Below are 27413 nucleotides of genomic sequence, written 5' to 3' on the forward strand. Positions count from 1 at the left end.
GCATGTGTGTAAAATTTCCTTTGAAAGTAACCATTGAAATGTTTATGGGAATTAATCAGAAAAGTGATTAGTCAATGTTAAATTCCTGAGCAGCTGCATACAGTATCTTTTGCACATATATGATACCATTATGCCTTGGCACATTGTATTATGGTTTTATTAAACACATTTTTAGAATTTAACAAAATAAGCTCATCATACTTATCTCTTCTTGTTCCCCTCCAGAGAGACGACCACAGAGTTAGCTGGAAGTCTACCAAGGTGAGCAGACGTGCTTTGTTCATTCTGTGCGTGATTTCTGATGTACCCAGAAAGAAGTGCTGTATTCTGTTAGAGCAGACTTCATTTTCTCTTCCTCACATCAGATTTTAAGACCTCGTATTTTATTATGTAAATGTCAAAAACTGTGTATGAGTCACATAGAAGTGATATAACCAAGAAGTGATGAGGGTGATGTCCATGTATGACTTAGAAAAACTCTCATTGCTTTGCAGTTCTAGCCTATATCTGGGGATATATAGATCAACCATATTCTTCACAGAAATCATCAACATGCTGTTTCCTTTACTATAGTCATGGGAATTGGCTATCTAAAGATGCATGGAATTGGTTTTTTCTCTCTTCAGTATATCCATTATTGTTACTGTGTTCAAGGATTTGTAGATTTGTGAAAGAATCCTGAGCTCCCCCTAAAGAATTTACATCATAGTTTTGATGATAATATAAATACTTTTGTATTTCTTATCATCATGGAAATAAATGCTTTAGTAGAATTATCTCACCAGCAAAATAAATCAATATATAAATTCATCAGTGTATTTTATATATTTTTTTATAGTTTGTCACGTTATGAAATAAGATATAATTAACAGATTGCAAATTATAGGAAACTAGCCATCAAAAATGATTACCACTATTTATTAAAAGAAAAAAGGAAAGAAAGGGAGTGGCAGTACTTTAATAGAGATTTTGCTGGGCATGGCATACAGCACCTAGCATCGTGCTTAGTCTTTGAAGGTGTTCAATAACTGAACAAACGGATAGGGCGCAGGGTATTGGGAACTGTTGGAAATGGAAAACGAGAATCTTAACAAGAAAAAGAAGTGCGAACAGACCATGATAATGAACAGCACTGGGGAATGGGAACTACATATCGTCACCATCTGTTACGGGAGATAAGCACATTTGGTTGCTTTTTTATGTGAAGAAAATCTTTGCTTATAGGATCATGATTAATATTGCCAAAAAACTGTTTACTGTGATCCAAATATTTAAATTACTCCATGTCTTAATTCTTTGGATAACGTCCCAAAGAAACATTTCAACTGTGTGCCGGTTTACAGGGTTAAAGCAGATGTGTGTGCTGGTGTATGTATCCCCTGTTTGTTTGTCAGTGTGCTTTCACTCTGGAGAAGGGCCGCTCTGAAGACTTAAGCATCCTGTCATTTTCAGGGAGAAAGAGAGTTGTGTATCTGCCCATGTTTGTGGTGAAGAAGTTAATCCCCAAATAATGGAACAAAGAATGACTTTCAGGCTTTTCTAGAATGGCTACGGAGCGGACCACTGTCAGATGAGACCCACACAGAGTTGTATCATGCAGATAAAAATTACTCAGATGTCTGAAAAATCTGGCGCGCACTCTGAATTCTATTCTGTAGCAATGCTTATTATTGTGAATACTAAGTGGCATTTCCTGTATTCACTGTGAATGATCATCTTTTGTCGCTGGTTTATTACTCCAGGGGGAGTTCTCTCTCTTCTTGAGTTTGGTGGGAGATATTTTAGTAATGAGCCTACTTACTCTTTTTCATGAATTTTTGTTATTCGAATGTTGTATCATGTTGAAAATGAACAGGACAGCAATCCCATTCAAGCTGCATTCCTCAGTTGTAGTGATGGCATGGCAGTAAGGATGTGAGAAATATGTCAGTTATTTCTTACTTAGCTTCTGATGGAGCCTCAGGTATTCTTTGGACTTCCTCCACAGTCGATTTAGGACATATCCATTGACAGTCATGACCTTTCCTCACATTAACATGAAATAATAGAATTATTTGATGATGAACTCTTCTTTTGGCTTTCAGAATAATTCTTTTGCTAGCATTTGTTTTTTAGTACACTTTTGTGGAAGTCAATCAGTTATTCAGCTTTCAGCACCTCCTCCTTTTTTTTTTTTTCCAAATTTCTTCAGCCTGTCGCTGGGAAAGTGCAAGCGAGCCCTAAAAAGCCTCGGTGCTGTTTAGAACAAGGCACCTGTAGTTATTTTGTTTGTTTGTTGGCTAAAGATTAGTTGAACATGACACTGGGGTTTTTATACTTTTAGTCATAAAAGTATGCTTATGCTGTGACATCTAGGAAAAACGGAAAATTGCAATTCAGGCAGCTGCTGACTAGCGATAGGTGGCTGGGAAGGAAGACAATGGCATTTTATAGCAGTTTTATGGTTTGGTTTTCATTGGCTTTGACTGTCTTGAAATTTTCCAAAAGGCCACTTACAAATATTGCACAAGGGTGGAGTATTTCAACTTTAATTGCCTTATGTGGCATTAATTTAAAGTAGCTGGCCACTGGTTGATAATATTCTGTGAAACTGTCCAAATCGTGTAGCGATGGGTCATATCCGGTAGTTAAACATGCTTTGAAGTTGAAATGAGATATGTGCACAAGTTGCTTGAACAGGCAGCAGGTTGGTTTTTCATTACTAATGATAACCCAAAGTGTTTCTGAGTTCTTGCCATTGCTGAAAGTAAACCATAGTAATAATATGTCACCAGGAAAAATTAGATTATATAAGCAACATGCACTAAACATTGTAATGATATTATAAATATTAAAACCAATGATCTTGCCGGGATTAAAACAAACATTTTAACTGGCCCCAGATACTACTCATGCTGTGCTCTTTCTCTGAAAGCGTTGTGGAAATGGGATGTAGGTTCCATTTCTTGAACTGGGAAAATGATCATTTTCAATTTTACATGCAACTCCTCACTGCTGTTTTGCTGTAGCAAACAATAATTTAGCAATCTGAACAATCATGGGTGTGTGTTTTTCCCATTATAAGCATGTCTTTTAAGAAGTTTTTTAATGATGAGGAGTGTTTAGTATAGGTAGATGTGTTTTAATTAAATGATAGTAAAAATTCCAATTGTTCAAAAGGAATGGAGGCATTAAATTAGTCATTATAAGCTGGATTTTTAATGTAAATGAGCCTGAGCCAGCCAGGCATGGCTCAGCGGTTGAGCATCGACCTAGGATCCAGGTGATCAGGGTTTGATTCCCGGTCAGGGCACATGCCTGGGTTGTGGGCTCGATCCCCAGTCAGGGGCGTGCAGGAGGCAGCCGATCAATGACTCTCTCATCACTGATGCTTCTATCTCTCTCTCTCCCTCTCCTTTCCTCTCTCTGAAGTCAATAAAGATACATTTAAAAAAATAATAATAATAATGTAAATGGTGCCTATTCAAAGATACAACTTTATTTTGGATAACAAGAGTAAAGGTATAAAGAAGGTTTATACTAACAGAGGTTTTAATGTAATCATGCAATATTAGGGGCTGTTTTTGAAAAAGAGAGAACATTTTAATTCCTTGTTAATGTAGTCCACTGTTTCTCAATGTAAACTAAACAGCATGGAAAATAAAGTGGCTTAATACTCCTTAATAGAAGTAGCTTAAGTATTACAGCGGGGATTCACAAGCTGGTTCTTAAAGCACAACACTGAGAAGTCAGGATAATCTTTGAAGAACATGAAGCATCAGTAAATGAAGTTTAAAATAATTAAGTGTATAAATCAGATGTTATCTTTTACTAGATTTTAGCAATAAACAGTGGAGGCAGGGGTCAAAGAGTAAAGTAAAGTTATAAAGGAAAAACTTAGACTTATCTTCTTGTATTTTAATCCAATCGCTTGATATCTTTTTCTATGCCCTCTTTGAGGGGTTAGCGAACATAAGTATTCAGTATAAGAAAGAGAACCCCAAATTCCTAGAATACCACTATTTGCCATAGGATTACTGTTTGAGACCCTCTACCAAAAAGATAAGAACTGCTTGCCTTGTGTGACTATCAGAGATAAAAATCATTAATTGCATTGCAGTTTCACATATGCAGCTTTTGTCTTAAATTATTGAACTTTGTTATCGAAAATTTGAACTGAACAGATTACATGGAGTAGAAGGGCAAGGGTGAACTTTCTAATGGATCACATTTCTCAGTCATAGAGAAACGGTCTGGTAGCAGCAAAGGGAAAAGGTGGAGACGCAGAGAATCAAAGTCACCTCACCACTTGTGGCTCTAGAGGGTTTGAAGTTAGATATTCAGTCTCCTGTAGAGGCCTTTAGTAACATAATCTCATATTTCTCATTGTCCTCAATACAAAATGCTAACTTCTGAAAGATTTTTACAAATTAGAAGGTAAAAATGTTGGTAACCCAAGGCAACATAAACAAAAATAAACAAGTAGGACTACATCAAACTAAAAAGCTGCTGCTCAGCAAAGAAAACCATCAACAAAATTAAAAGGGAGCCTAATGAATAGGAAAAATATTTGCAAATCATATATCTAAGAAAGGATTGATATCCAAAATATATAAAGAATTCACACAACTAGGTAGCAGAAAAGCAAACAACCCTGATTAAAAAGTGGGCAGAGGATGTGAATAGATATTTTTCCAAAGAAGACATCCAGATGGCCAACAGGTATATTAAAAGGTGTTCAGCATCACAAATCATCAGGGATATGCAAACCAAAATCACAATGAGATACCACCTTACGCCTGTTAGAAAGACTATCATCAAAAAGACAGATGACAAATGTCGGCAAGGATATGGAGAAAAGGGAATCCTTGTGCACTGTTGATAAGAATTCGAGTTGGTGCAGCCCCTATGGAAAACAGTATGGAGGTTCCTCAAAAAATTAAAAATAGAACTATAGGATCCAGCACTATCACTTCTGGGTATTTATTCAAAGAAAATGAAAGCAAGATATAGAGGAGATATTTGCACTCCCATGTTCATTGCAGCGTTATTCACAATAGTCAAAATATGGAAACAACCTGTGTGTCAGTGGATGAATGCATAAAGAAGATGTGGCATATCTATAGAATGGAGTATTAGCCACAAGAAAGAAGGAATTCTGCCATTGTCACAACATGGATGGACCTCGAGGGCATTATGCTAAGTGAAATAAGTCAGAGAAGGACAGATACTGCATGGTGTCACTTATATGTGGAATCTTAAAAATGAGTCAAACTCATAGAAACATCGAGTAGGAAAGTGGGTGCCAGGACCTAGGATGGAGGAAATAAGAAAAAAAAAAAAAAGTTGATAGTTCCAGGCCAATCTCTTACTAAGCAATCTAGAACCAATAAACATTTCCTGTCTCCTTTTTTTTACTATTAACGTATTTTATTTATTTATTTATTTATTTAAATGTATCCTTATTGTTGAAAGTATTACAGATGTCCCCTTCTTTCCCCTTCTACCCTGACTTCACCCCCCCCACCCTCCACCCCCTGCTCCAGGCCTTCATAATCCCAAAGAAAGAACAATTCCCTCAACTTTCATGAGATCCAATCTGGTTGAATATTTATAAAATTTATCATTTATTCGTTAATTCAACAAAGGTGCATTGAGCACTACCTATATTCCAAGGATAATTTTAGGCTCTGTGGTAGAAAACAAACAGAGAGTCACAGCTCTTCCTCTAAATAGTTTGATCTAGTGCAGCAGATACAGAAAATCATAGTGCTAAGTGGAAAGTGCTTAATGCCATAAGTAGAAAGATACATAAGTAGACTAAAGGCACTAAGGGATTTTAGCAATGAGATGGGCCACTTCAGATTGGAGGAAGCAAGGACAGCATCATGAATCAACCTTCTGAGCAGGACTTGAGCAGATGGGTCAGGTTTAAACATGTGGCAGAGGAGGGGCTGTGCATTCCACAAGAGGGAAATGTCATCACTGATGCCTGGGAGAGGTGTGCAGGGAATGTGTGTAGGAATTGGTACTGTCTTGTTGGATGGAGGGCAGAAATACGAAGAGGAGCTTGGGGGTTGATTGGTTGATGTGAAGGGTTTAGACAGCAATCTGAGGAGCTATTCTTTTTGATATTGTTCATCCAGGGAAGTTCTAAGCTACCCCTTAAGAAGAGTAATCTGGGCAAATCAATAGAATAGATTTGGGGAAAGAAAAAATGGCTTGAAGTTCTCCATATGGAACTTCATGGTACCCCCAGACCTTATAATCCTCAGAGCCCCTCTCTCTCAGACTTTCCACTTAGCTAAATACAAGCCCTCTGGCCTAAGTGGCTGGTTTCCAAACCTTACACTACCCAATTTCCTGCTTCCAGCACCCAATCATCATATTGCAAACAGACTCTGAGGCCATAGTCACAGTTGGTAAGATGTATTCTGTCTACCTATGTGGTGCATCCTTCACTCCTGGTTAGTGACTGAATTATTTCCCTCATGAACCTTGCTCTAAATATATTCTTCTTTATTATTTTTCTCAGGTTGACTCCATCTAAAGGCACTGTAACTATATAAGGCTGGAAAATGCAGACTGAGTTTGTAGGTGTAGTTCAAGAGGTTGGAGAAAGCCCCAGGTTGACTGAGCACCCTGACACATTCCCTTTTTCTCCTCTGCCATTCTCAGCATGTTGGGTATGGTGTGCTTCAAGCTCACAATATGGTTGCAGCAGCTCCAGCCATCACATGGGGATCTGATGACATCTAGTGAAAAAGGGCATCTCTTCTCAGGTATCTCTATTTTAGGGAAGAATTTCTTGCCCATATCTAAGCTCTTAGAGAGATAATTGGGCTTCTAGTGTTTGCAGCCTTTATATATTCTGCCATCAAGGAGGAAAGTAGGAGTTGAGGTAGGGGAAAATGGCTTGTACATATTTGAGGAATGGTATCTGCCACAGGACTCTCTTCTTTTTCTTCTCAGCTTATTCCAGCCAGGCTTCTGGTCCTTTGATTCTACTAAGCAGGCCTCGTCAAGGTCAACAGCAGCCTCCTCTAAATAAAATCAAAGGCCATTTATCTGTTTTCTTATTTGGCTTCTCATTCAAGATAGGGACAGCTTCCTTCTCCATGAAATGCCCCCTTAGTTTCTGAGACACCAAACTCTACCCATTTTCTTCCTCTCTCACTGGCCATCCTTTCTCAGTCTTCCTGCCTGTTCTTCCTCTTCTATTGGACTCTACATGTTGAGGCACCCAGATTTCCCTTGTCTATTTCTCTCTTCGTTTGTAGAGAGGATGTGGAGAGAGATTTCATCTAGTTCCATGGTTTTAAGATCACTTTTATGTGGATAGTTCCTATTTTTATATCTTCAGCCCCAACTTCTTCCTTGAACTTCAAATATGAATACCCAACTGTCAGTTTAACATTAATACTTAGATATAAAATCATAAACTTGATCTGACCAAAAAAGAACTTTTAGACCTTACTCATACACACTTTACCACCATGCACCCAACTGCTCAAATGAGAAACCTGGAGTTACGTATATTGCCTTTCTTTTTCTCATACTTAACAGACCTCCACCAGCAAAGCCTATTAGCTCAACCTCCAAAATTTATCTCTAATTTTTCTATTTTCCCTATCTCTCTCGAAGCCATTCTAAAGTCCCACCTACACTATTAAAATGAGCCCCCAGTTGGTTTCTCGTTTCCTCTGTTGCAATGCAGTAGTCACCAACCAAACTCTCTTCTCTTCTTATAAAGGCTCTAATCAATCCCATCATGAGGCTACTCCACTCCCTTACAACCTCATCTAGACCTAATCGCCCCAAAGTCTCCATCTCCTAATTCCATTACACTGGGGGTTAGGGCTTCAACATACAAATTTGGGGGGGGGGGGGGAGAATGTACACATTCAGTCCATAACAGGAAAGGAGGGAGGGAACTTTGAAGAAACTCTCCCAAAGAGCCAGTGGTAGACCAGATACATGGTTTCTGCCTCAGTCATCTTCCCACTCTGCTCACTGCTTTATATTCTTTGCACCCTGAAAAATCCATCTTATTGGCTGAAGGTTATTAAACTAAATTTGTTACCAAGCTCTTTGGAGCCGTCATTGTTGAGTGTATGTTGACATAGAGGTTAAGACATTGGGCTTTGGGCTCAGACACACTTGAATCTTGTGTCTACCATTTCTTAGTTATGTGACCTTGAGCCAGTTAGTTAATATCTCTGTCTTCATGTTTCATTTGTAAATTTGGAAAAATTGTGATACCCACCTTTATAGTGTCACTATGAGAAGATAATCTATATAAAACATTTAACTCAGAGCCTGGCTAACAACAAGCAAATTAATACTTGGTAGCTATTATAGTGGTTCATTCAACGATGGCTGTATGCTAATTATTTTTATCAGCACTTGGGTAGTGTCCATATCCAAGACAAGACACCTTTTTGCATTATAAGAAACAGCCTAGTAAAGTGGTTCAGCACATGTGCCCTGGAGCCAAACTCCAGCACGTGCTCACATCCCAGTTTGACCACTTAACTAGTTGTGTGGCCTTGGTAAGTTTATTAACCTCTCTGTGTCTCATTTTCTTCATCTACAAAGTGGGGGGTAATAAAGGACCAATAGTTCTGAGAATCAAATGAGATGATACATGTAAAGGGCTCAAAACAGTGCTTACTTTGTTATTTTAGTGTAAGGAAGTTCGAGTTGTACACTAGTTGAAATTTGAGTTGGGGAATGGAGTGTCAAGCCATAGGCTATATAAGCCTCTAATTGAGATATTAATATTTCAGTGGCTAGATTTTTGCTTTGCTGTGAATGATTATTGATTTAAAACAAAACAGCCAAATATTAAAAATAAAATTCCCTCGACCTTGCCATAATACATGAAAATAACAATTACCCAAAGAAGTATGTATGCAAATACTCCCCATCTATCATAGCCAGCTCTATCAGGAACATGGTTTTCATTAACTCTCCAAATTACCTAAATCAAAACATTTTATTCTTTATAGATGTACATAAGAATCCATAGTGACTGAATTAAATTACACTTGTTCTATCATATAGTGTTCTGATGTGTAACAGACTATCAAAGGAAGGATCTTTATAAGAAAAACTTTAGAATATTTTTAAGTTACTCACTGCATGACCTATTTAAACTGCTCAGATTCTTCTTGTTGTAGACTGCATAATTAAATTTTAAATGGAACATGATAAAGAAATTATACTGGTGATCTCCAGAGATTTTGATACCCTGTTTGGCTCTTTATAAGAGTATAGCAAAGGCATACTTTAAAATTTAATAAAGGCCTGCCCTAATTTTTTTCCTTTTAGATTTTTCTCATCTGCTCAGTAATCCAAAGCTATGCTGTATTATCCACAAGTGCTACCTGAAATAAATGATCAAAATAAAGGTCCTTAAAAGCATATTTATTCCAATTTGCGAATTTCATTATTTGTGCTTGAGAGCGTTTGTGTAGCGGTTGAACTCCTTTAAGATAAAACCTGCCATTTCCTGAATTTGTTACCGTAGAGAATCGGGGCTTTGTTCATTGTTTGTGGAAGCATTCATGTCTTCATAGCTCCTAGAGCAAGGGGGTAAAAGAGGTTTCCATGGAAGATATAATTTTGCAATTAGAATTCCTTATTTGCTAAGTGAAAGTTGCACCTCTCGAGAGGATGGAAGGGAACACGCACACAGGCACTCACGCGCGCGCATGAGTGTGCACGCAGCCTGCAGAAAGCAGAGCCAGTGGCAGAGTAAAGGAGAATTCCTGGCTTGAGCTCTCTAACAGCCATTACAGCCTTGTGGGTAAATAATTTTGTGCCATAACTTCCTATCATTCACTTTCTTTTGTATTTAAAGGGGCACTGCCAAGATACAATTATATGTTAAATACAGCTATTATGTTTAGTTAATACCATTTTGTTGTATAAAAGCTTCTCTGGCCTCCCTGAAGGGTTTCCGACTTTGCTGTCCATTGAGCTTTGACAGAGCACCAGGTGGGAGAGCTTCTCTCCCTGCTCAGGGTTGGTTTGGTTTTTATACCATCTTAAACGTTTGCCTCCATTGATGTTTGGAATTGCCAAGCTACCAAGAGCATATAAATTAATAAAGTTCATTCTTATTTATGCATCCTTAATTTTAAACCTTGTAAACCTTTCTTTTCAGATTAGGTTTTGTAAATGTTTCTATTATGTATTTCCTTTCTTTCTCTTTCTGGCAAACATACAGATTTCCTTTTGGGTCCAGACCACTCAAGCATCCTATGTTGTTTTCATTTTTCAAATAAGCAACATTAAACTCACATAACACTATATCAACCAAACTGAAGCAGTGACACAGGCCAACAGAGAAAATAAATTCACCGTTTAGCCTGCCCATTCATCCTTAACCTCTGCTTGTATGGGTTCATCCTTATTGCTCCCTGTCCCGCTGCTGGATGTAACTTTAAGGAGTAATGCTGGGCTACATAAGGGATTATAAAGAGAGATCCGGATTGGGAGCATGGTTATACAGCGAATAAATGGAAATTCTGTTTACCACCACAATACGGCATTTGAGACCCTCCCTCACCAAATTCAGACTTGTGGGCCTCAGGCTGGTATCTATACATGTGTTACTTGGTGGCTCATAATTCATTATAGTACATGAAGTTCTTTTTCCAAAGTAAAGGCACATCGTCCCCAAATTACACATTTAGTGAAATTAGTTTCTGTGACCAGCTCAAAACTTGTGTAAATATTTAATGAGTAATGAAGATGCCTATGGACATAATAAATAATGAAACTTTAAAATGAATCTGTGGATATTAACAATATCGTCATTACTAGTTGCATCTTTGAAAATCAGTATGAACAAGGAAATACGTGGAGGATACAAGGTACAGTGATCCCTGTGTTTAAGAACCAAAGATTCTAAAAGTGGAATCTGATTTATAGTCAGAGAAAGTATGTTATTCCTTGGATCCAAGTGCAGGCACAGAGTCTGTCACATGATAAAGTGAAGGCGTTTTTATTGAGTACATTAAGTACCATATAAATTGACTAAATATTTAAGTTTGCAGGAGAGAACATGCTTTGTGTGGCAATTAGAAAAATATCACGATGGAGGGTGTAGATCTTCTGGGAAAAGACATAGCAGTAACCAAGCAAAGAGCAAGGAATATGTAGCGGCCTGAAACGGAGTTCAGCCAGCTGGTTTCAACCAGATGGTTTGTTGAGAGAATAATGAAATATGAGATTAGTGAAGTCGGTAGAAGCCAGCTTGCGAGCTTTAAAATGATCGAATAGCTATGCTGTTGGTTCGCTTTGTTTTCTTTTCAGGAGGCCATTGGAGGCATTGGAGCAGGCTGAATACATGATTCAAAGAGAGTGTTGGCAAGGTTAATCAGATGGTGTCCTGCAGAATGCACTGCAGCGGGAAGAGCTCCACCAGCCCAGAAGCTCCCTGGGGACTAGGACCAAGTCCATTTTGCTCACCTTTTTAGCCTCAACACCTAGCACAGAGCCGATACCACAGAGTAGGTGCTCAAATATATGCCAAATAAATTAATGAGTAACTGGGAGACAAGGATTTTTCTAAATAGTCCAAATGAGGATAATGAATGTATGAAGTAGACTGGTCATTGTAGAAGGAAAAAAAGCACTGATTGATTACAGAACACAGTGAGAGAAACAAATCAATAAAGCTGAGGCGATGAAGGAGAGAGCAGTCCAAAGATCATGATCGTCAAGTTTCCAGTTTGGGAATGTCATAGTAATGCCACCACAAATCAAGGCTGTCTGGAGGAAGAGCTTGTTGGGAAATGTGGGGCCAGAAAAAGGATTGTTTTATATTGAGTTAAAGGCCAGATATCTAGATGAACATTATTGGGGGGAGGGGCACTTGTGGACATGGAACTGAAGGTCTGAGTGTCTGAGAATAAAGTGTCTTGGAAGTTGTTTGCATGGAAGTTTTGTTAAAGTCATTTTGTCTACACAGATGGGTTTTGCACTTGTCTGTCATGGTGGTGTCCTTTGCCAAATTAGGCAAGATGCGAATTTGGAAGGGAATCCTTGAGGACAAATACTGTTGAGGACAATCCTTGAGGACAAATACTGTTGAAGCAGAAATAAATACAACATTCAAATGGCTTTTAGTCCATTCTGACCATTTCTCAGGAGAATTAAAAAAAGGAGTTCTGTGGGGTGACTTGCTTCCCCTTTCAGTGCCCTTCTGAATTGCTGTCTTGTTCCTGACTTTCACTATGAAATTTGGTATATGACACTGTTAGTGGAGTTCTGCTGGCAACAGAATTGTGTTTGCTGCCTGCTCTCATTTGGCCTTTCTCGTCTTGGCCTGGTACTTCTTGGCTAATTCCATCATGTCTGAAGTTTCATGTCTTCTGGGTTCTTGCCTGAAGCTCTGGCAGCTGACAGTGCTCAGTTGAGAAAGTCCTGTCCAAGTTCAACTTCCATGATGCAAGAGTCTCCCTTTAATACCAGGGTGAATTGAAACCCAAGTCGAGTGCAACATTTTAGCTCTACACTTTGTAAGCTAGTTCCAGTATTGCGTAAATATAAATTAAAATTTCCTATAAAAGAGCAGAGATTATTTTGGGGATGCTTTGGAACAACTTTATGTGTAACAGTTAAGGGAAAGTAGGTCACAGAGCAGCACCTGGTAGCTTATATATCATATTAGCTTAGGGGTTCTTTGAGCCGCATAGATTTTAAATTTTGTTGATGGGCGTGGACATTCAGACAGTCATACACGGATGCTTGTGAGGGTGAGAAAGTTATACTCCTGTCTATAGCTAGAATAAAGGACAATAGTACTTTAGAACTGGAAAATGAGACCCTGCGTAAAGAACTAAGGACTGAAAAACAAGATGAAGCCAGAGTGGTTGTCTTGAATTCTCATAACCAGCAACTGCAAAGATTTCTCATCGCTTCACTCGCCTTCCCCTTCCTCTCTCATTGGAGTCTCTTGCTTCTCTGATATACATGTGCTTTGTAGCTGATATTTGTAAAGTAGGAAGAAGCAATAAGACCTTTAGAAGGAACAAAGGTAAAGAAATGGTTACTCTCACTCAATAAAAAACAATTTAAAACAATTTTTCAATGAATAAATGCTTCTTCTTAAAAAAATAAATGGTTACTCTCATTGGAAAAGTAATTACATTTTAGCATAAACGTTGTCCAAGCACACAGTGTCACCTGCATGAGAATGATGGAAATGTTCTTATGTGCCCGTTTTCCCCATGCTGTGCACCCGGATTTTTTTTGGTATGTTGAACTCATCTTGTTTTACAGATGAGTAGACTTGTATCAGAGAATCAAAAGCAAGTCCTCATAACCACAGTTTGCTCTTGCTGGACAAGCTGATATTTGCTTGGTGTAGGTGGAGTCATTATTTCAGGGCCTATTTGGAGGCCATAGAACCAAAACCCCCTTTAACTACTTTCTGGTTGTCTGCTTCCCCCGCTTTGGTAACTTCTGTCCTCTCTCACACCTGCCCCTGGGGACAAAAACTTCATTTCCAGTATTCCCACCATCGCTTTGGTCTTGCTAAATGGAAACAAAGTGCTGAAACAAGTGTTGATGTTACTTATATGATGGTGTACAGCGGTGCTCCTCAGATCTTAATGCGCATGTGAGTCGCCAGAGGATTTTATTGAAATGCATGTTCTGATTCAATCAGTCTGGGGTGTGACCCAAAATTCTCCCTTCCTAGCAGCTCCCCTAGGAGTTCTGAGAATTTGGGGTTTTGGACCACCCTATGAGCAAGAAAGGGACTATGGGACCACCAGTCACATTTTGTTTGAAAGATGTAACCGTCGCTTTCCAAGTTCTACATCCATATCTTCAGGAATATGATGCTTTTATTTATATTATTCTACCTTACATCTTTGGTTGGCTTGCTGCTATTTACTTTTTCAGAAGATGCTACAAAGCATTTTGGAAACTGCCACTGCGGGAGTAATTTCTTTTCAAACTCTGAGTTACTGTAAACCTGCTGTAGACGTCTGTGGATTGAAAAGAACTATATAAAGGCAGTGCTATATTATTGCATTTGTACGAGTTTAGAATATAATATCAATCAAGATTTGACTTTCAATTCTGAGTTTATGATGAGTAGCTATCATTGAAGCAGAGACCAGAGTTTGGCCTTTAGAAAGTTTTATTTCACATATATAAAGTCTTATTTATGTCAAGTAATTGCATTCCCAAGTGTTCTCATTCTGTATCTGTGACTGTAGACAGATAGTATATGTCTAGGTGGTATGACTATGAATGTATATCACATATATATTACATATATTATAGAATATGCATATTATTATATATAATATATATTAATACACACATATATATATGTGTATGCATGTTCAGGAATCTGTTTCAAAACTATAGGCAGTTCACAGGCTGTAAGGTTGAATTGTGGAAACTGACATTTATGGACTGCACGGATATTAAAATTATCTGTGTTTTGTTTATTCTGTATGAAACTGAAAAGTGTTATGGAAGCAATATTACTTCTCTCCTTTCACCTCTATTTCCATTTATCTCATCCTGTCCCCTCTACTAAAGTAAACTGGGGTGTCTCCATAGAGCAGTCTAATTTGGAATGACACAAGAGAGAGAGGAAGAGAGACAGGTAACATTGAATATTCAGAATTCAGTAATGACAAATAATCACTTTAATGAAAAGCCAGCTGTTCTTTGTTTTCTGATAGGCATGTGATGTTGATGAAAAATAGCATTCACGTAAACTTTACCAAGTAGAATTCGTTTGATTCAGGGTATTATATTGTTTTTCAGAATAGGGAATATTATTTAGGTTTAACAAAAAGCTGAACAGTTCAGCCAGTTCAAAGACTCAAATAACAAAGAATTATCTTTAACTTTAGAGAATGAAAAATGCTAGTGCATCCTATTTAAGGCATTGCATGGTAATTCTTTCACTGAATATGCCTGTGTTTTCTACATTTTTTTAAAATTTTATTTGAATGAATGCTCTATGGATGTTTGTGACTCTTAGGAATATGTTAAAATGCCATTGCAAATGTGCCAGGCAACTTAGGTGTAGATGATTCTCAGTTTGAATGATTGCATCTGCTATTTTTTACCTGGAAAAAAATAGGAATTTTGTGACAATTTGAAGTTACTTTTCTGTTTTTCCCCTAATAAGTTTGTAAGTTCAATGAGTTTCCTCCAAAGCAGACCCCGAGACAAGGATTAGAGACCAAGGACATGAGCGAGTAGGGAAGGGAGGGAGGGCAGCCGGGAAAAACATGTCCCTGAGTAGGCTACCGCCTGGGCAGCAGGGACTGGAGGCCGCTGGGACCCTGCTCCACTGAGGGGCTAGCAAGCTGCAATAATTTCAGTAATGCCTTATCCTTCAGTGGTTGACATCGCCCCAGGCGCATTCTTTCTGGGGCGCTCTGTCTTCCTCATGCTCAGAAATCACTCCAAGGCTGGAGAAAGTCCTCTCTCTGAAAGACTGAAGGAGGCAAGAATTCATAGACTTCTAGGGAAGGATCTGCAGGTGACCTTCAGGGCAAACTCAGGGCATAGAAGCAGGACATTGACAGTATCTCTTTTGTCAGTGTGATCACATTGTATTCCCAGCTCCTGTTACAGTGCCTGGTACCTAGCAAATGCTTAGTAAGTATTTATTCAGTGAATGAAAGAAAGAAGGGAGGGAGAAAGGGAGAAAAAAATGCATGATTCAAATAGAATTGGAAAAGCCAGCATTGGCTTGCTGTCAGCCAACAACTGTGTTACCTTCAGAACTTATAGCCAGGGTGGTCTTTTGCCTCCTTTTCTGAGGCCTGAGTGATGTTCTAGAGAAATCACACCAGAGGAGGAAGGGGCACCTGAGAAAGCAGTGTCAAGCTTACAGAGTTTGCCACTATCAAAGGGTTAATAAGTTAGAAATTTGTATTCCTTGCCAGAAACACGAGGGGAAAGAGCTTGGCAATGATTACTTTCTTTTTTCCTGGAGGAGTGGAGAAATGTGCTACAGGGCCAATGTGGGCCCAAAATACTGAAGTGCTTTCATGCCCCAGGAGCCTAATGCTGTCTCTCTCCGTAGACTTCCCATGGCCCTGGCACTGGCTGGCAGGCCAGTCACAGAGTGATGTGGGAATTCATCCATAAACACTTGCTTTCTTTAGCAGGACTCCTAGCTCCTCCTGACAATTTCCTCATACTGATTTATTGATTTAATTTTTCGTTAGCAATAGTGGTAGTTATAAAGTAAATTTACCCCAGAAAAAAGGGATATTTGGGGAATTCATTAAGGCTAACATTGCACTTGGATGCTCGACTCACTTTCCATCTGCCCAAAACAGCTACAAAAAGAAGCAAGATACCAAGCAAGCGACAACTAATTGTCTCCTCCATTTATCCTGTTGGGATGGTGGGAATTGAAGGATATGAGTGTTATTCTCCTCTTAATAGTTAACCTTGGAAATCAAAAGTCAAGTGACCCTCACAAACACCACATTTGTCATCATGTTTGAATTTCTGCCATGTTTTTCCCTTTTTTCATTTTGATTTAGGACTCTGAAAGAAAAATGGTCTTGGATGTGTTTTTCCCCACTCTTGACCCTGTTTTAATGTAACAAATTACCCCAAAACTTAGCAGCTTAAAACAACAAACATAACTTGTTATCTCAGTTTCTCTGGTTCAGGAATCTGGGTATGGCTCTGCTGAGGGTATGTGCTTCCAGGTTTCTCACAATGCTGCAATCAAGGATTCGTCTGGGGCTACAATCTCATATGTAAACTCAACTGGGAAAGGATCCACTTTCCAGCTCACACACATGGTTGTTGGAAGGATTTAGTTTCTACTGGCTGTTGGACTGAGGGCCTCAGTTTCTGGTTTTCTGTGGCCTGGGGCCTCCCCTGATTCCTTGCCATGTGGGCCTCTCCACAGGGAAGCTGGCTTCTATTGTAGCAAACAAGAATAAGAATAACATAGGGCCAGCAAGATGGAAGACACAGTCTTTTTTTAACCTAATGTCATAAGTGACACCCAGTCACTATTACTTTGTTCTCTTTGTCATTAATGAGTCACAAGGTCCAGCCCAAATTTAGAGGAAAAATAATATAAGGACATGAGTAGGAGGTGTGAGGATCATTGGGGGTCATTATAGAGGCTGCTTATATAGATGTGATTCCAAATTGCAATCTGATGGAGAGTTATTTTTGCTGCAGTTAAGTGCTGTGTTCGAAGACAAACTCTCAGTTATTTGTGGTGATGTGGATTAATACCTTGAGGATGAAGAAGAAAGACATCATAAGGCCACAAACAATGTGGTAATTACTTCTTTGGTAATTGAAAATTGTCCTACAGTGGCTAAGAAGAAACTAGAGTGCAAGCCCAGGGTAGGCTCAGGGTAGGCCCCATATGTCTGCTTTTGTGGGTGAAGAGAAAAGTATCACTATGAAATGATGACCTGTAAGGGGCAGAACTCCCACATGGGGCTGAAGGAAGAGTTGGTTAAGCTGTGAAAAGAGAATGACATGGATCTGGGACCTAGAAGAGATAGCAGGAACAGAAACGGAAGTGTGTATGTCTTAGTAGAATGAATGAATTAGGACATGGAACAAAAGGGTGACTGACCTAGGAATGGATTTAGAAAGAGTGGGATCCTCTAGACGGACTCTAGAGTCCTGGGCAAAACACCCCTCTCAATAGATTAGTTCTATCACCTACCCAGGATGGCTGCTGAATGGGTTGACTCGTAACTTGACCATCTGCGGGTGGGCTGGCCATGCCTTAAGGGAAGTGCCATGCCCACAAAGGAGAAGGAAAGCTCAGGCTGTACTCCCTATGAAACAACAGTCAGCATGGCTTGGGCACATATTGAAATGGTAGGTACAGGTTCCTGTTCTAGTGCTGGATTTATCTAGGTTTGTGACTTTGAGCCTCTTCAGTCACTTTGCCTCATTGTGTGTAGGCTGATCTGCAGAATGAGAGATATGCCCCTTCCCTCACCAGTAAAATTTTATAAAGGTTGCCAGGGACCCAGGTATATCTAAATCCAATCCCCTGGGTAGACATACATGTCAGTGCATATATTGCTTAGTCTCTTGGTAGCATTTGATATGGTTGACCACTTGGGCAGCTCAATAATTACATACACTAAGGAACAGTGGAGAGGTGTGTCCAGGAGAAGTACTGACCTGAGAGGTAAGAAGGTAGCCAGATTGGAGTAGACTTAGACATGAGTTGGAAGTGAACAAGTCTAAATAATTTATTCAAGAAGCTCAGCTTCATTGGGGACATGAGAGAGGCAGTGGTGGCTGGTGGGAAAAAGTGGACTTTGAAGTAGCATGTTTCTTAAAGACAGAAGAAACTTGCCCCTATTCAAATGCATACAAGGAATCAGTAGAGAGGGCAGGAAAAAGGGAGCAGTCCCAAGAAGGTAAGAAGGCACAGGACATAGAGCTCAGGTAGAGGATTAGCTTAAGAAAGGAGAGGAAATGCTTCCATTTAAACAGCATGGAAGGAAGCAAAGGTGCCTGTGAATTCAGGACAAATCTATGGGACTGGTGATGTCAGTAGGTCTCCTAGACATTCAGCTCAAGAGGAGATGGAAACAGTAGGGAGATGGCCCAGGAGCAGGGTAGAAGGGTGGCACATGGGGACAGCTGACAGCATCTCCACTCCCTCCTACCTTGCCACCTGCACTTTGGAAGTAGGGTATGGGGTCATGTGCATTCAGCAGCACAGACAAGAGAGGAAGAGGGGAACTCATTCCTAGTGTGGCCTGGAAGAGAGCAGTTAGAGCTGTCGAGTCAGGGAAGGCTTCATGGAGGAGGTGGTACTTGTCTTGGGCTTTGGAGATGCTCAGGACTTAGGTGTTTAGGGGACAGAGGAAAACAGGTAACATGTGCTGTAAAACTGCACCCTGCCAGACCCTGGCATATGTCACCTGTCCTCACCATAGCCTTTTATCAGAGAAGTGACAGCCCTGCCTGCAGCCTTTTGACTGGTAGGGAGAGGAGCCAGCCCCAGACTTGAGGCCTGTGTAGGCTTGAGGACCTTGAGCAAGTTGAGAGCCCTGTGGGCTGGACATAGCTGGGCTCACCAGACCAGCTCCGATAGTGGTGAAATCTGTGCCTAGCTGATGCAGTGGTGTTGGTAAGCCTGGGAATGTTGCTCTGACGAGATTGGAAGTGATGAGATCTCTGTGAACCCTTGTGTGTATCTGAGTGGCAAATGGTGTTCGTGGCAGTCATTGGCATTAAAATCACAGAGCTGTGGATGCTGCATACCTGATGTCCAGGAGTTGGTGACAGCAAGGGCCTATCAGCAGCATCAGCAGCTGTTCCAGGATAGAAGCCCTGGAAGGTGGCAGTTAACTATGTTGACAAATTTCTGACGGGGCTGTTACAGTATGTTAATGTGCATTCTCGAACAATATGTTTCTATCTTCCTCTCTTTCCCCCTGCTGGTTTGATTGAGAAAACCATAGCGACCAAAAGTGCAAGATTTATACAGATAGCGTAGCAGGGAATTAAGCTGTGAGCAGGGGGGCCCCTCTGGGAGGAATTTACCTTTTAAAACTAGAGGGGGAACAGGTGCTCTGGAAAAGGCTTGCAACTGCGTGAGGGTGGGGGTGGCATTCCTGGAGGGAAAGGTTACTTAGATTAACAACACTCTGCTGAAAATGATGACATCCTGGCTCTGTCATTAAAACAGGTGGCTGTCATTATGGCTGCTCGCTCATAATGGGAAGATAATACAGGCAGAGAGAGATTTATATAGGCCCCAGAAAGATGAAATTGCACATAAAAGAGGAAACAAGGCATAAAGAGGGCCAACTGGGGGGATTTCTCTGCCCACAGGACTGCACGTGATACTCATTAATGGCGTAGCATTTGTGTCTCTCTATCCAGAGGCTTACATTACCTACAGAGCTTTCATTTATTCAGGTTTTTTCAACTATCATTTGGGAAAGATATTTTTTTCCTCTTTGGATGTTTTTCTTCCATTTAGTAGAATAGTAAGTATAAAAATTTACTGTATATGACAAAAGTTGTCCTTCTTCTTTTCTGACAAATCATGTTGGCTGCTTAGTAGATGGTTGGAAATTGGGTGTTGGCTCCAGATAATGATGAGGTCATAAAGGGCTCCCATACTAGGAGAGGTTACTGTTGAACCTGCGTGCCCTATTTTTCTTTTCTTAAAAACGTGAAGTTTAAAAAAGAAAAAAAGATGAAGTCTAAAACACTTATATGATACTAATTATTGCCAAGCACTGTTCTAGGTATCTTATAAATATTAATTTATTTAACACTCAAAATAACACTTTTAAAGTAAATACTGTTATTATTTCCATTTACAGTGACTCGTCCAAGGTCACACAACCAGTAAGTTGTGGAGTTGGGGTTCCAGCCCAGGCAGACTTGCTCCAGAGGCCATGCTCCCAACCACTACCATATACTGGCTACACTATACACATTTTGTTCATTTTCAGTTTTAAGGGTTCTTTAAGTTATTCATCCGTCCCCTCTTTGAGTCTCTTTTGTGATAAAAATACATTTTAAAATCTCAGCATGTTAGACGTTGTTGCATTAGACGTCAGTAAGATACCAGAATTGCACTTAAGCACACCGTGGTGTTTTCATTTTCACAGGGCATCTTTAAAATGTGCAACACGTGTCACATTCAGACCTTCAGAGCCCTGCTCTGCTTGCTTTGTGTACAGTCAGAGGAGGTGAGCTAACCTTTTAAATCCATTAGAAGTGCACACGCTCTCTCTCAAACATAAAAGATCAACTGAAAGTTTCAGATATGCTTACACACTTACTACAGCCAGCTCCTTTTCCACTGTTACATGCACAGTTGGGAGCATCTCTCTTTGGCCATCCCGAGTATATTTTCCTGGAGATTCAGAGCTGAGTGGGCACAGATGGAAGCAGGGTAATTTACCCTTTTCCTCCCCCTCCCTGTTCACCATTTGACACAAGACATGAACAGCTCTTTCGCCTTACAAGGCCCAGCCAGATTGCCGAGTAATTACCTTGATTTATGAGGGCAGGAGTAGAAGGTAGCACAAAACATAATTGTTAACTGAAGATTGTCGGATTATCCCTCCCATAATTTGTAAATTATTTCCTGTTGTGTAAATTATTTCAAGCATATTACCTTTGTGGCTTCAGCACCTAGAACAATGTCTGACTTTCAGTATTTATGGAATAATGAGATTAAAGATAAATTTGTACCCAGCACCTAGGTATCTAGCACCCGGAATACTCCCTTTTAGAGGAGATTTAAGGATGCCTTTAACTTTCTGCTTTTCTAAGGTCATGGTAGTATAATAGGAACAAAAATAAATGTCTGTATTACAACTGTGTAAGAGAATGTGGTGTGTTAGAGAAAATGCTTCCAGTTTGGGGGACTAAGCAAGCCTTCATACAGAGAGTGTTGGGAGAGAGCTGGGAGGGCAAAGGTGGGACTCTAAGAGCATGAGACAGGAATGCTCAGGATGTGGTAGAAAGTTTGCAAGTCATCTGTTGGAGTGGTAGATATGTACAGGTTACACAGGGGAATAGGGAAGCTGGGCCAGGTTTTGACACATTGTAGGGCGTGGTGACTACAACTGGGGCACTTGAGCCTGGTCCCCCAGGCAGGGAGGAACAGTTGAAGATTTTGAAGCCCAGATCACAGCTTACCCTGGCAAGGTGGAGCTCAGAAGAGTTTGGAGTGAGGGGCAAACCTGGAAGCAGAGTGACTAGTTAGGGGGCTGTTGGGGTTGTCAAGGAAGGGAAATTGGAATGAAGAGGGCAGCTGTAGGAATGGAAAGAAAAGATGGGAAATAGGAAATCGTAACTTGCACTTGGAAGTTAGAGAGGTATGGGCCCAAGTTATGGAGCTCAAAGTCATCTCCTCTCCATGGAAATAACAGTTGAAGAGAGAATGAATCACAACCCTAGGGAAAAATAAGTGAGGTGAGGTATTCGAGAATGACTTGTACACAAGTCAACAAGAGTAGCAATCATTACTGTTTCATGAGCACAAGGTGGCCCAGAACAGAAACACATTTCATCAGTGGTGACCAGAATCTACCCCTAATCCTCCCCAGTGAGTCTGTAGAGCTGCTCAGCCCAGGGGGCACATTCACACTGACTTTAGAATGACTCTCGGTGGGAGGCCAGGCCTGCTGATCCCCACTCCTAGTGGCCATAGTGGCGGTTATTGGGTTGTTGGTTGTTGGAATTCAACAATCCTCTAACTGATTCCTCTGCTTTCACCCCAAATTCCTTCGTCTCTTCCCAACACAGCAAGAATAATGATCTGAATAAAAATTCAAACCAAGTCACTCCTCCTCTCAGACTCACCAGGCTAACAGCCACAGCACTTCTGAGCATTTCAGAGCCCTCTGCAGCCTGGCCAGGAAGCTTTGCCTCATCTCATCACCTGCTGATCTCCCCTTGGTCACCCTGCTCCAGCTTGGCCAGCCTCTCTGCCCTCCTTGCTCCTTTCTCCCTTCTGCTTTGGGGCTTTTACAATTGAATGATCTTTGTTCAAATAGACTCCTATTTCCCATCCTCACCTCACCAAAACTGTTGCAGGATTTTGCTCAGATGTCACCTTCTCAGGAAGGAATTCCATGAAGTCCCTTTAAAATCACACTCCCAACCCGACCTACCGAAGCATTTCATTCTCCCTCCCCCTCTCCCCTTTCTCTGACTGAGAGCATGGACTCAGGGGGGAATTTTGGTTGTTTCTGTTTCCCATGTGCATGACCTTGGGTTGGTGACATCAACCTCTCAAGGCCTCAGTATTCTCATCCATAAAATGGGGTTATAATAATAAGGTGGAAGTGCGAATAGAATAGGTTCCTATATGTAAAGTGCTTAGAATACTATCTGACATATAGAAGTTCTCTAGAAGAGGCAGCAGTTATTATTGCATAGCTTTTACCATCACTGGGCACATTGAATATTTACTAGTTTATTTTTGTTCATTGGTCTATCTCTTCCCACTAGAACATTAGCTCCACTAAGGGAGAAATTTTTGTCTCTTGTTCATGACCATATCTTCAGCGCCTAGAATGGGACCTGGTGTTTAGTAAGTGCTCAATAAATATTTGTTGAAATAATAAACATTATTGTTTTTCTCATTTTTGTGTCTGGTTTGTTTGACCTTGGCTTTAGGAAGAATAGAATTCATATGTTGACAAAATCAGTTGGTTCTGGGTCAGAATTTTGCTATTAGATTCTAACAAGCCATTACAATGCAGTTTCTTCTCTGAGGGTCCTCCAGACACTGAACCTGCCTCCCATATCTCAAAACATGGTTCTGTGTTTTGTGTTTAATACAAAAGACCCTTTAGTTTAAGTCAGTTCTGGCACTTTGATCATTGGGTCCACTAACTTCCCAAATGCCATGTCTCAGTTCCCAGTGCTCCAGGAAGCAGTGAACCTTCTCATTCATTCGTTCAGGCGGTAGGTGAGGTCACTGAGCTGGTTAGTGATCATCTTTGACAATACTCTCTGAGTCCTCCTACAGAAAATTGTTTCCCATAGTTGGTGGGCTGGGCCTGAGTATAGGGCAGAAATAGACTCTGGATCTGTGACTCCATTTGTTAGTATGTACTCCATTCTCCATCATTCATTGAAGTGCCACAAAATTGACACACATCCAAAGGTAATTTCAAATGTCCCCTGTGGAACAACCTGGTACCTGATTAAGGCACCATTACTCATGCTCCCCGAAAGTCCTTCTAAGTGTAATAGAAGAGAACACAGGCACCTCCCAATATTTCATTTTCCCAACTACGTTCTCCTTGAGAGGCTGAAAGGTGTCACGGGCCATGGGACCCATTAAGGCAGCCTTTCACACTGGAAAAAGTCTTCACGCAGAGTGCTAGTCTCTTATTCCTCTCTGTCTTCCCCTCAATGTAATGCAGAAGACCCCTGACTCTGCAGTAAGCTTGCAGCACAGCCTCACCGCCACCGCTCTAGGCCTCGCCAGCAGGGGCGAGCTGGAAGACAGTTCTCTTTGCTCCCAGCCTCCATCTGGCTGTAGGTGAAGGCACATGGGATATGCAGTGTAAATTAGCCAGATGCCTGTCACTGACTTGATTCTGCTCACACTAGGCTAATGATCATAAGGGACTAAGCTTAGTATGGATCCAAGATTCTGGCCTGCTATCACTATGGTTCCTATTTCTCTCAATTCCAACTCGGGGTGAGCCTCTGCATGTTACCAGAAACACAAGAAAGTAGGCAAATTAACACATATAAAAGGACTTATGGGAACCACATCCAGAGCACAGCCTGGCTGTACCTTTTTGCCTGTGGTCCTATAATTTTATATTCTTAGGCAGGCCTGAAATAGCCCTTGCTCCCCAGCAGAGCTCATGCTACTCTCAGTTTCTCTACCACCAGGAAGTGATTGAATTTACATCTTGCCGTTAAATGTCTTTCTTATCCAAAGTAGAAGCAGGAAATGGAATAGCCTCAGAAGGATGCTCTGTAAGTTAGATCTAGAGTTTTGTGCCCTTGAAGGAAACATTTGGGTGGTCCCCTAACTTTGGGGCTGCTGCTAGAACCTCACACTGTCTTGTGATGGCACCTTCTGTCTTGGCCATAAAACTTAATATTCTGCTGTTTTCTCAAGCTTTTTATGTTTGTGGGCTTCAGCCTTTCTTCCTTTGATTGAATTAGCTGTTTTCAGAACATTTCTGAGGATCTTGAGGCTGCTCAGAGGCCAAGGCTAAGTCTGGCCATCCTTCAGTTGCAGGTTGGGGGCTCCTTCTCTGCACTAGGCTCCGTAGTTTACTTTGTGCCCAGTGGTCTGAAGCTCTGAGCACATCCCCTTTCCTTTCTACCTGCCCATATCACTCTCTAAGACAAGCAAACTAGTTTTCACAGGACTGTCACATTTTACTGTCTGAATCACAGACCCTTTCAAACTCCCCATGGTCCTTCTTAATGTGATCAGACCCCTGTTGAAACTTCTTCCGTCCCAGGTATTGGCTGGCTCTACCTTCCTGCAAATGTTCTCAGTTGCCTTTATACTTATTGAAAAGAGGAGATGCCCAGAGGGGAAGCAACTCCTTTATGTATTCCAAATACTGCTTTGACCTCAGTTTCCCCAAATGATCATGTATACAGTAAGTAAAAACCAGTACTTATTCAAAGAAAATCAGAGGGGGGAGGAGGGGACAATCTTCAATGGGAGAAAAAGGAAATTTGTGGTGAAAAATATTTGACGTGTGCTTTGGCCTGAATATTTTTGTGTCGTCCCCCCGCCCACCGTAAGTGTGTTGAAATCCTAACCCTCAAAGGTGATGGTACTAGTGGGTGGGGCCTTTGGAAGGTGATTAGGTCATGAGGGTAGAGCCCTCATGAATGAGATTAATGCCCTTATAAAAGAGGCTCTAGAGAAACCCTTCACTTCTTTCATAACGTGAGGACCCTGTGTAAAGGTGCCATCTAAGAACCAGGAAGAGAGCCTTTAAGAGAACATGACCATGCTGGCACCTTGAACTTGGACTTCCCAGCCTCCAGAACTGTGAGAAATAAATTCTTGTTGCTTATAAGCCACCCAACAAATACCTGTGGTACTTGGTTACAGCAACCCAAACAAAGACAGCATGAGAAGGCTCTCCTCCCAGAACTTGAGGGTACCCCACATAGGTGTTCCCTCCTTCTCTAAACCTGCCTCATTCAGCCTTCTCCAAATTCATCTCTTTCCCATATTCTTTCTCTCTTCTTTAATCTCTGCCTGGCTCCCAAAGCTTCTGCATTTTTCTGGAACAACCTATCAGCCCTGAGTGGACTGTGACTCTAAGGTGTCTCTGCCAAACCTTGATTCACCAATGTGGACAAGAAAGAGGGGACACTGAGTATAAAGTGGAGGACAGGACAGTGTGGACAAGGGATGGCAGGAAGCCTCTCACTTGAGGGTGTGGAGAGTTGTTCTATTTTCTTTTTGATCCCACCTGGGAATTCGCTCTGTTCATACCACAAGGCTCAGCTTCTGGCTAAAAGCACTGATCTTGCCTCCGTAAGAGACGCTTATTCTTCAGGTTGACAGAACTTTGGCCTTTTTATGCTGAAATAGCATTTCTCCTTTTTTTGACCCTGGGTTATTTGAAGGGCTTTTCTGATGACCTTGACAATGCAGGGAGCCTGCCTTATCACTCCTGAGTTTATCCCCATCTACAGGAAGGGGTGGGGGAGGGTTGGGGGTGGGCTGGTAGACACCTTGTCCATCTTCATTGTTTCCAGGCTTCATGTGCCTCTGCCTTCATTTTGTGTTCTTGAACAGAGTGGAAGCTTGAGCCGGGGAAGGAGCGTGATCTGAACAGTAATTCAGATGTGTTCTGTATCTCTGAATTGCTAGAGCCCCAGAGAACATTACCGAGGGAACACAGAGGAAACATATTGCAGGTGACAGCGTGGTGACCGCAGCCCTTTAGGATCATCTGTTTCTGTCCATGGTATCAGCCAACACTGGATCCGTGTCACTAGGGCAAGAGGCTTCAATCAGCCTGTTGAGATTTCAGATGGGAGCCTGGACAAAGGGCAAGAACTATGTGATGTTCTTGTAAATAGTAGCAACCTCAGGGGGAGATGCGTGTGGTCTGTAATATTCTGTTGTTTATTTGGGGATGGGGAGCGTGCATGATTTCTTTAATACTGGTAGGCCACCCAGGGACTGCCCTTTGTAGGAAAGTATGGCAGAATTGCAAGGGTCTCACAAGGGAGATATAAGAGGGACTGTTTCTATGACTTCCCACTGATACCACCTTCTTTTGGAAATTGGATACCATTTACATATTTGTCATTTTTGTATAAAATTGGAACTTATGTAATTAAATTGCCTCCAGGCAGAAGTACAAAACATAAAAGTTCAGTTAAAGTGTGTAAGACAGAACAGCAGCAGCTATCAGCACATATTAAGATACCTACTGTTAAAAATGCTTGTTATGAAGGTAGGTCACGCATGGCATCCTACCGTCTCGGCCTGTGCCGAACAAAAGTGGAATTTCCATGAACAACTCTTTGTAAGTCAAGTTTGAGAATAGTCAGATTTTAGCTTTGTGTTATGAGTACAAAGCAGCAGCTTTTCTCTCACAATAGTATTATAGTAACTCACAAAAATAGCTCATGTCCCATTGTCGACCTTCTGTATTTCGCGATCTGCTATTTAGTTAGACCCTTGGTGCCTCTAAAAGCCAGTTACCAAGACCATCAGAAGAAATTCTTTAAGGCTACTGGAAGCTCACCTTCAGTCCCATCGTCTTTTTTTATAGTTCCAAATATGTGAGCCCTAATTGTCACGAGTTTCTGTTCAGTGAACAGCCACCAGCTAAGGAGAAGGGTGACGGTGGGTGAGCGCGGCTTCATGCTGCTGTGCTCCTCTGTGGGCGCGGGTTGTGAAGGTTGGAAACCATGGCCCTACCAATTTCGCG

The 27413-nt window shown here is 41.0% G+C and overlaps 1 protein-coding gene across 7 annotated transcripts in view; it reads left to right on the forward strand.

Annotated features, from left to right (window-relative positions):
• CELF2 (CUGBP Elav-like family member 2) overlaps positions 1-27413 on the forward strand; it is a 789880-nt gene that overhangs the window by 402338 nt on the left and 360129 nt on the right. For all 7 annotated transcript variants that reach the window (XM_081128230.1, XM_081128238.1, XM_081128228.1 and 4 more), the window contains one exon: positions 226-261. Coding sequence is in view for 4 of the 7 variants with exons in the window: in XM_081128228.1 (XP_080984354.1) it covers positions 226-261 (36 nt within the window). In the remaining 3 variants the exon portion in view is untranslated. The remainder of the gene's footprint in view (positions 1-225; positions 262-27413) is intronic.

The sequence above is a fragment of the Miniopterus schreibersii genome (assembly GCF_964146895.1).
Source record: "Miniopterus schreibersii genome assembly, chromosome: 1".
Lineage (NCBI taxonomy): Eukaryota > Metazoa > Chordata > Mammalia > Chiroptera > Miniopteridae > Miniopterus > Miniopterus schreibersii.